This window comes from Amphiura filiformis, chromosome 18 (assembly GCF_039555335.1).
Source record: "Amphiura filiformis chromosome 18, Afil_fr2py, whole genome shotgun sequence".
NCBI lineage: Eukaryota > Metazoa > Echinodermata > Ophiuroidea > Amphilepidida > Amphiuridae > Amphiura > Amphiura filiformis.
Window position 1 is genome coordinate 2,282,359 of NC_092645.1, and position 10,775 is coordinate 2,293,133.

Below are 10,775 nucleotides of genomic sequence, written 5' to 3' on the forward strand. Positions count from 1 at the left end.
TGCACAAGCACCCAGCTGTCTGACCAGTTCAATTTTCATGAAATTTACCAACACCTCTGTGCTCTCTGTATAACATATTCGTTATTTATTTTGATTTCCACAGCAATTGATGGTGAACCAATCACAACACAACCCGGCAAATCAGCCAATCAAGATCCTATAGCAATGCCCGCACCGCCCTCGCCGTCGGGACAGCATCAACCACCAAGCGTAGCTATTCCAATGCCTGCCCCTGAGACAGCCACAGAAAGGACCAGTCTAAAATCTAGTGAAGCCAAACCACCAAGCTACACAGACTGATGATTGCCGACTGGACACTACGTGCCCACACATTGTACTGTACATACTATATATCATGGGGTATATACCAAATTTTGTCATGGCTTATGAGTGCAACTTCTATGTACAACACTAGTAATGTACTTCCTTCTGCCATGGTAGAGGGTAACGTTTATATTTGACTCACATGCAAGAAGGTTGTAACATACAAAGAGATTAAGAGAATGTTACTGTCTTTTGGGTTAACTGTATGGTACACACTTTGGCAAAATAAGTATCTTCTTGTTGTTTTGACAAGTTAAATCCTTTAACCATGTGAGGTAAGGACCGCTGATATATCGATAATAATAAGTAAATCAACTATCCAATAATATCGATTTCACTTTCTGAAGAAAATCAATATATCCAAGTTGTGGATAATGAAAAAAAAAGTATCAAAAATCGGGCGTATGCAGTGTGTTTGCCACCGCTATTACATCAAACAGACATATTTTGAAATGTCAAAACCTCTGCAATCAATAACTGTTGCTTTACTTTACCGCATTTGAAAGTTTATATTCCATCCAGTTTTTGAAGCTTTTAGTAACTTGAATTTTCAGATCACAAAAATTGGGAGGAAAATCGATATATCAATTTTTGATGATATTGAATGGCCGATATATCAATTTTTAAAGTTCTGACATCGACGGTCCTTAATGTGAGGGTCATTGAATAAATTTGACCAATACTATGGCCAAAGGGAGTAACATGTTATATAGGATACATCCATTGACCATATTAGGCCCTTTGGACATCTTCCATCAACTACACAGGAGCTGTATCTTTTTACTTTGCATATTGTATTGAATAAGTTTATACACAGGGAATCTATAGTTCAGTTGCTTATAATGAGTGATTACATAGCCAATGAGCTGCTTTGTTACTTTGTAATGAGGTGTATAACAAGCCTTTTCATTGGTTGGTTATCAAGCATTTATCAGTAGTGATTGAATGATAAAAATCACCTGTACAGTTCCTTCTTTCGTTACACTTTCATTATCTATAAAGGGAAGAAACATGTTTTCAGACAGCAAATGCAAATAGAGGAGGATAAAGAATGAAACACATTAAATTAATCAGCCCAGATATAGAAAAAGGGCATATCTTATATTTACTTCACTAACATGTTACTTCCTATTGCTTTGGTCAATTTTTTTCCAACAACCCTCACATGGTAAAAAGGTATAACTTGTAAAGACAATAAGAGGAAGATACTCTCTCTTGCCAAAGTATGTGCCATACGATTAACCATCACATGGCAAAAGAGAGCAACATTGTTTAACATCTTTGTCTGTTACAAACCTTTAACATGGCAAAATGAAGTAAATTGTTAGTGATGTAACTCTACCATTGTCCACCCTGATGTGGCAGTGACTTTGAGCAAACACTCGCGATTTGTAGCTGTGCCCAATGCGCACTAACGTCACTGCCACACCAGGGTGGAAAATGGTATAGAAGATACCTTTTACCATATCAGGGCTTAGTGATGCTTGTTAAATTGTAATGTGTATTTGGTCCATATCAGCAGTTACTTATCACATTGTTTTAAGACAGCAAGAACCTGGATCTTCCCTAGCACCCCAAACCCACCAAAACATGTCCATAATGGAATAAACATCAATCAAACTGGAGGGAGTCGGTCAAGATCCAATTTGTTGCCTGGACAAAAACCAGCATGTTTTCTGATAAGAGGTTGGCACCAGTTTTGAAGGTCACAATATAATATAGGCCTACCACTTAATGCTGCATGAAGGTTTGCAGGCAATTGAAAACTTTGAACCCTTCATCCAAAATTTCCCCACAAGTCCTGTCACTGTCAACACATTCTACCTACAACTTGCAATATTTCAAGTTGTAAATATTAAGAGCGGACTGAAATCACACTCCCAGCACAAGCACAATGGGGATCATCATGGATTTGAATAAGGAAAAACTCTACAGTTACTTCATAAAAATTTCAAATGATTATTCCTTGTGAGCACTTTTGAAATTCACCTTTCCTGCAAATCCAAGATGGCCGCCATGGGCTTCTCCCAGGTTGCATTATTGCATTGTGTGCGTAGAGTGGGATTCACAAAATCCAACTTGCCAGTGTTAAACTTGTATGAAATCAACATGTTCGTAATTGTTATTTTTTATGATCTGTACCTGCTATAGCAATTTGATATTGTACGTTAATCAGAGATTTATACATGTATGTACAAGTATATATGTACACACACTGCTGGATTTGGGATTTGGATTTTGTCAATAGAATTAACCCCATTCTTATAACCCTTGGTTCAAGTTGTAATAGGCAATTATTTTTACTGTGCATGTAGGGCACAGTGGCTCAGTGGTTCTGACCTTTGACTCATAATCTGAGAGCTTGCTCGACGTGCATAGGTTTGATTCCCCATCCCACCACCGTGTTGCGACCATGGGCAAGGCGCTTTGCCTCGCTTGCCTCACCCCACCCAGGTGCAATGGGAAGCTGTTAGGGGTAGTCACAGTCGTTGTACTGGTGGACCCTGTGCCACTTGTAGGCTGCAAACGTGGTTCCGACATATTCTAATGACGGCTGTTTACGGCATAAAGCGCTAAATAAATATCTAAATTTTTTTTACATTTTTAAATCTACGAAAGCAAGTGCCAGTCATACTTTTCATAAAGCGCAATATCGTGGGTGCTGTGTGTACACCATTCTAGATCTAGATTGAGCCACAGTATTATGATTCTCTCCTATTACAAGTTGAACCAAGTGCAGAAGAATTATGAAGTTGAATATTTATTATCATAATATACAAACTATAAACATTACTTCCTTTCCCTCTATCAGTTTTAAACATTTTTCCGTATTCTTGTTGGAAAAATACAGTATACATGTAGTTCCAATAATATTCAGAATTTCTAGTCATACATATGTTAGCATTTTATACTTTTTTTCACAAACCATATTTAACAAATCGTGGTAGCACATATATTATCAAAATGTATGGTTTTCAAGAAAATTCTGAATTTCTGTAACTAAATGGAATATGCATTTGTGACATAAATAATATGATTATTATGAAATCTGTGATCGTCGGGTCACTAACAAGAACTAGTTGTGTGATGGTATATAATGAATCAAAAATACATGACATTCTGCTTCATGCGCTGTATACTGGCCATAGGCTTCAACATAAAAATGCAGGCGGCGGATGACATGATCGAGCCGGCAACTTGTGAAACCGCCCGGCCGTATGGCATTTTCCAATATAGTCAGTTAGATTTGTGGGGTTCATTATCGAACCCCAACGGTTTTAGCTTGTATTTATATTATTTATCAACATAGGCCTATTTGTTTGTGATATTTCAAGCGTTTTAAAATGTCAAAATAATCCCATTCAATTACACGGTTGACGATGAAAATTTACTGAATTTAGAGAATGCAATGCGCCAATGGCTTCAACATAAAATTTTCTCAAAACATCAAGAGCTATCTCATAAACCAATACAGGTTTGTACTCATTTTAAAGCATTTTCTCTGCAACTGCAAAAAATACAAATTTTAATCACAACTTTAATATTCATTTTGCCTTTCAAAATATTTAACAGGCTAAATGGGACTAATCGCAAATGACCAAGTACAGCAGCATGAACTCCCCATGTGCAAATACGGTACTGTTCTGTCTTGTAGTATGCACGCACATGGAAATCATGGTGTTGTGTAATACCTTGGTACGTCATACACACAGGTCATTGTTGGATATCAGTAACCCAATTGGGATGGAATGAGTAACTATTACGGTAACAGTACATCCAGGCACCAAACCAAATAGGGCTATAAGCTCAAAAATTCATTGTGGAAAAATGTCTTCCTTTATAATTGTCATTTTTTTGGAAAATGCAAATGCAGACATAGTGGGCAAAAAAGGGTGGCGTCTTGTGAATTTTGCAGACCTATATCATGTAAAAATGGCAAAAATTGTATTGAAAAATGTCAGAATTATGTAAGCTTATAGCAGCTGAGTCAAGCTCATGTAAACTAATAAGAAGTTGATGCTGCAATTCAAAGTTATACACAGGATTTTAAGAATTAAGTGTACAAAATAATTTTACTAGGACAACAGGATGGGTATTTAATGATGTTTATTTAGTTAGCTCTGATTGTTACTTTTCTAAAATTAATTAATAAAGGTTGTGCACAGAGTGTTGTGCAGTAGGCTCTCTCAGTGCACAGAGGGTTGTGCAGTAGGCTCTCTCAGTTCAACTAAATAACAAATAATGAAAAGGGAAAAAATGTGTTTCTACAATGTATAACTCTCAGGGGGATACTCAGTACAAATGATTATGGGATGTGCTGCAAACAAATTGCGGGTCACATTTTCAACCTTTTTGCATATGAAATACCCCTTTTCCAAGCCAATTTTGATTATATGGATGGGCCATTTCAATATTTTCTTAATTTGGTGTAAAAATAGCACAATTTTTGCACTGTGGTCAATGTTTTTGGGAACAGTTGTAAAAACTGACAATTTGTATTAAATTTGGCTGAAAATGTTTAACTTTGCGATGGGTTCAAATTTCTTTAAAAATTGGTACAGTGATGGGTGCATTTTCAGATTCTTAGCAGCATACCCCTACCCAAACCAAACTTGAGTATCCCCCTCGTTTCTCCGGGCGATAACTTAACTCCTGTAACTATAATATTTATACCCAAATATGTATCAATACTGAATAGATAATGGGTGACTGGACGCGGCGAATCAGCCGTAAAGTCTGCCCCGGTCAATTTTGTTTTATTTCGTGTTTAGAAAATATATACCATAAGCTTTAAAATGGTATATCATTTGACTTCAAACGATATCCAAAAGCGGGGTTATGATTTGTTGAACTCTGTTCCTTCGACAAAATTGTATTTTTTATCGTTTCTACATGTGTCTCTTTTTGTACATTTCTGGTAATAAATATCCAACAGTCATAATTGGCGGTCATTTCAAATCATCCCCAAGTCAACGAGGTTCAGAAATATCCTCTCATTGTTCATTGTTGATTATACATACCTAGACAAAATACAATGCTTTGTTATCTACCACTTGAACAGGATTTAGCCAAAGCAAACAAAGACAAGAACTATTCTATAGAAATAGGTAGAAGCTTATTATCCTCTTCAGTAGTAGTATTATTGATTGATTTAAACAGCGTTTGATAAGATACTTATGCAAGCAATTGATACACCTATGAATACGACCTTCACATACATTTTACACTTTAACTCAGAATACAGTTTGCCGAGTTTACGGCTGATTCGCCGCGTCCACTCACATATGAAGCTTTATAAATGAGATAATTATGTAAATGTTTGTCATTTTTGCTGTAATTATTGTACAAACATAATTATTTCTATTTGCTCATTTATTGTGTTCATCCCATTTGTGTTATTATATACTTTATTATGCTTTGATAAAAATGTGGGGGAACACTTAGCGGGCCATTTTGTTGGGCCGTTTGAAATTATCTCAAAATTAAGTGGAATTTAAAGAAAAATTCACTTGTGTAACTTAATTTATTCATGAACTTGAATTAAAACAATCACAGATCAGTTTGTGTAGAAAATTTCAGAAAATTTTCTCAAAAAGTCCAACCATTGATTGTCCCATGCAGCAATCACCTCAAATATCTTGTGTGCAAAAAAAGGCTGAATGTAGTGTGTCTTATCTCAAGTTGAGAGTAACACCATCTTGGATTTCAGTTGCAAATCTGAATTGGTGCAATTTACATGGTTGCTTCACCAGCAGACGGACAAATCGCCCTTCTACACATCTGTTTACGCCCAGCGGGATTAGGTATGTCCTTGTGATTCAAATCAGCCACTGCAAGACCAAATATGGTGTTACTCTCCACTTGAGATTAGACAGAATGAAGCACATCAACTCCATGATGGTGACACAGCTTGATGGGTTGTGCTAGCAGTGTCAGCTCTTTGTCACACCTATGTGAGAACAATGCCCTTGTTTTAAGGAAGTTCTATTTTCGGTTCCAATTCCAGTGGTACCTCATACATATTGTCCTGTGAAGGATTAGGCCAATGTTCACTAGAGGGGCATAACAACTAGCACTACAGTCCTGCTATATTAATCTTTCAAAGTGAGATGCTATAATGCCTATTATAATACATCCAAAGGTCCAGTGAAATTAGTGAGATGTCACTGGAGCTGGAATACAGTAAGCCAAAAAGATAAGGTACCAGTTTTGTTCGCCCTCTGTATATCCTTAGCAAAGACAGATCTGTCATAATTGGAAACCGCAGCTAAGCTGCATCTTTTAGCTCAAATTTAAGACCTCATTTGTTGAAATTGTTCTAGAAATAAAAACATGATGATCCAAAAACCCAAGGAAGATGCCAATTTAGAAGTTGCAGTTTGCGACATTGCATGCCCTATTGAGTTATGTATGCAAAGCCTTCGCAAACAAGAGAACTAGCGCTGTGCTTCCATTGATAAGCACGTTAAGACTAGCGTCGTGCTTTCATTGATTAGAACACAAAAGTGCAACTTTTGATTTCGTTTCTTCATTAGGTTTTAGATCGCCGTTTCTTTAATTCTCAACTAATTTCAACAAATAAGGTCTTAAATCAGAGCTAAAGAGTCCAGGTAGTGGCTGCTTGTTTTAATTTTTACATACTTGTTTTTATTTGGGATATACAGGGGTGAACACAACTGGTACCATAATTTTTTGGCTTACTGTAGATAACAACAGGTGTTTTGATTGATATGACAAGGATACACAATGACTGATTACAAAGCAAAACACAATTGCATATTGTCAGACTACTACGCTAATTGCCAGAGTCATTGTTTTGTTTGTAATTTTATGACAAAGCATAAAATATGGTTCAAACATGCATACAAATTTATTCACCAATCTTTGCACAAGAACACATGATAATGAGTCAAATTAAAGCGAATAACCAGAAATAATTAGGGTGATTATGTAACTTATGCATGCTTGAACCATATATTGTACTTTGTTCTCAAAATTACAAAAAATGACTTAAGGCAATTAGTATAGTAGAATGACGAAATGTGGTGAATCCTTGACAGATTTGTGTGGATCAATGAAGTTCTTCATGGGAGAACAATACAGTATATTACAACAAAGATATGTTTTGTACTGTTCATCATCTCAAAACATGAAAGGGAGTCTTTGAAATTGGTTTACTTTCGAAAAAGAAAGTGCCATCAGTGGCACCTTCATATATATACTGCAAAGGTGTATATCACCCCCATTCATCCCCCCTCTGATAATATAACCAAGAAGCATACAGTTCTATCTATGTTAGCATAGCCATTGTCTTATAGCATACAAACTGTCTTATGGGTTGTTCAAAAGTGATAACAAAATGGAAGATAATGAATAAAGCAATAAATTTATTTGTTTTTACTGTAGCATAAAATGTTATAATTGAGGAAAAAGGTGTACATGTTTTGTAGATAAATGATTTGAAAATTACCAATGGATGTTGTAAACTGGCAAACTTTCAAATATGGCTATTGAAGTTGAAATTCATACACCCCCTATGGAAGATATGACCTTAATCTCCCACACAGGGAGTGTAGATTTCAAATGGAGTCACTCATTCAGGTAGCCCCATTTGAAATACACACTCCCTGTGTAGGAGATTAAGGTCATGTCTTGCATAGGGGGTGTAAGAATTTCAAATGCAATAGCCCATAGAGATACTGTATAGCAGAATATTTCGGCGGTATTCATTTTTGGCGATATCAACTGGTCTGAAAAGTTTAACGATTTCTTTATTCGCGGGTTTAAACAGCTATGGGTTTAAAATATTTTGCATGCTATTAAAACGGCGTTTCTGAAATTAACCTCACAAAAATTTCCTGCAGTACAGTATAATTCAAGACCGAATTAAAAAGACTAGTTGCATATCCTGTTGAAGTCCTGTCAACTAGATCGAAAATGCTGTACTGCGCAGGTCAGCAACCAATCACACCACACCTTGGCCCTGACGTTGGATGCAAACTAGTCTTTTTAATTTGGTCTTCAATTGAAGTTGGGATCACAGCAGCTGATAGGTGTATGATGTATCCCATCATGCTTTGCGGTACCATAATAGAACTGCACATGCAATAGAGGCCGTCAGTGTGACGTCATATGCCGCCATCTTGTGGGTACACGCTGTCATGGTCGTTCGATCTCCATGCGTGAACAGTAAAATCACCGCGTTGATGCGCGATAACAGCTGCGTGACAAGCTGCGCCCTGCGCGTAGTGTCTGACGCATGAACACACAGATCATTTGTGCCCACAAGATGGCGAAAGGCTGACGGCCTCTATAGAAAGTGTACACAAAATCCCTCCAACTTTCTATTACTTGATTAAATCAGGGCTGCTTAGACTTTTGTTAGGAAATATATGCCCTCTGAAGTATTGTGAAACAATTCATAGCTCTCAATATTTAAGCAGCTGTATGTTTTGTATGTATTTGCTATGGAGCAAGCAAATAGACTGCAATGCATGATGGGATACTCCCTTGAGCTGATGTGAGTAGGGATGGAATAATGTGTGAAGTTAATGAGTATGTGACTATCGCTGCCTTATTTATGTTTATGTATAGTGTATGTTGATTGATATTGCAAAATACCACTTTAGTAGAAATGGTTGTTTTGTTGTAGGTTTGGGTGCAGGGGTAGAAACATGTTGTAGACTGTAGGAAGCAACTTGATTTTTCACCAGTCCAGTTTCTCTTCGAAAAAGGAATAAATCTAAAACCACTAATAGCTCTCATTATCCCTTGCTGATCCCCTATTGATAGAGCTGTCAGGGTGTGAAAAGTGTAGCCACATGTTCCATGATAACATTATTACATAACATTTTTCTATCAGTTGGTTTATGCACTGTGGTTTATCATTGGGGTAGGTCTAGCCAGCTGGGAGCAACATTGGCAGGGGGTAATTATCAGTAGTTGCCACTAATTGATCTTGGTTTTATATCTGACTATACAAAGAATGTGGTGTGGTATGATTACCAATCATGTACAGTGGCAACTCGTTAACACGAACCCTGTTAACATGAAATTCCTGATAACAAGAAGTATGTTTTCAAATCCCAAGCATATGTGTCACATTGTAAACTTGTTGGATAACACGAAGTTCTGATAACAGGTTGTAAAATGCCAAACCCCATGAACTTCGTGTTAACGAGTTGCCACTGTACTATGTTGCTGTAAATTATATTGACACATTGAATGGAGTATCAACTGTGTGGTCAGATACATGTTCAAATCGTCAGAAATTGATTGGTTTGCCCATGTTATGATGGTCACACAAAATGTTTGGATCAATGTTCTCCTGAAAAGGTCTGTTGTTATTGTTACTTATTAGTTGGCAACTATCAGGGCTGTATCTAGATCTAAGTATACATGAAGCACAGTTGTTTAACCCTGTGTTTAACGGAACAGAATAACACCATGTGCATTCAACAACCTACTCTATTATACTACTGTTTCAATATTAACATTGTTTCTCTGTGACTTTGACACCTCAATGTCTCAGCGCAACACAGCCATATCTCCATTTCTGGCATAAATTAGATTTTGATTCCAAAATTTTCAGACAAAAATGGGTTTTCAGGTGGCAACAAAGATGTATTGTCCATTTCTAACCCCAGTTTATAAAGCCACTGACCAGCGTCACTGAGCAGGAAAAAACATCTACCGTATTGTCTGTAATAAACGCTCCCCCTCTTATAAACGCCCCCTCCAATTTTTCTGTAAAAATGTAAACATTTCCATGCTATATCGTGTGCTTAAAACTTGCATCAGTCATGTCAGTCTTGTCAGAGAAAATCGCTAAATTGCGTAGACAAAACCTATTATGACTCAAACTTCCATCCATTTCATTGCCTAATTATGGTAGAATTTCACTAATTCCCTGCACTTATGGATGTAATTTTGTTGTATTTACCACGAAAATGCCATTTTCCACTTGTATCCGTGGGGGCCGCCATTAGTAGTAGTATTAGTATCTATTCGTATATACCTCCTTTCAGCAGGAGCATCATTGAGAAATTGAACCAGATTTTAAAGTTTAAAATTCACTTCTAATTAACGCCCCCCTTTTGGTGAAATGCAATGCCCCTGGGACATTTATTACAGGGAATACGGTATGAGGCAGAGACTTTGTTGCACTGAGGCTTCCTCATTTGATCAGTTTATATTCTGACTCTCCCTACGGTGTCAAAGTGCAGGAAACAGGTGTATATTGTTTAAACTGAGCAAAAGTATTCTTTGTTTTCGATATTATATATAAAATATACAAATGTATAAAATTCAGGATTTATTAGAAGCCGTGGCAATGATTGGGCTATTCCAGTTGAATTCCACACACCCCCTATGAAAGACATAACCTTAATCTTCAACACAGGGAGTGTAGATTTCAATTGGTGAAGCCTATATAATTACAACTTTTGCTC

The 10,775-nt window shown here is 36.8% G+C and overlaps 1 protein-coding gene across 2 annotated transcripts in view; it reads left to right on the forward strand.

The window, feature by feature from the left end:
• Nucleotides 1–2,029, forward strand: part of LOC140139741 (dnaJ homolog subfamily C member 5-like) — a 41,513-nt gene extending 39,484 nt beyond the window's left edge. For both annotated transcript variants that reach the window (XM_072161449.1, XM_072161448.1), the window contains exon 6: nt 104–2,029. In XM_072161449.1, coding sequence (XP_072017550.1) covers nt 104–300 — 197 coding nt within the window. In that variant the 3' untranslated portion in view covers nt 301–2,029. The remainder of the gene's footprint in view (nt 1–103) is intronic.
• The last annotated feature ends 8,746 nt before the right edge of the window (nt 2,030–10,775 follow it).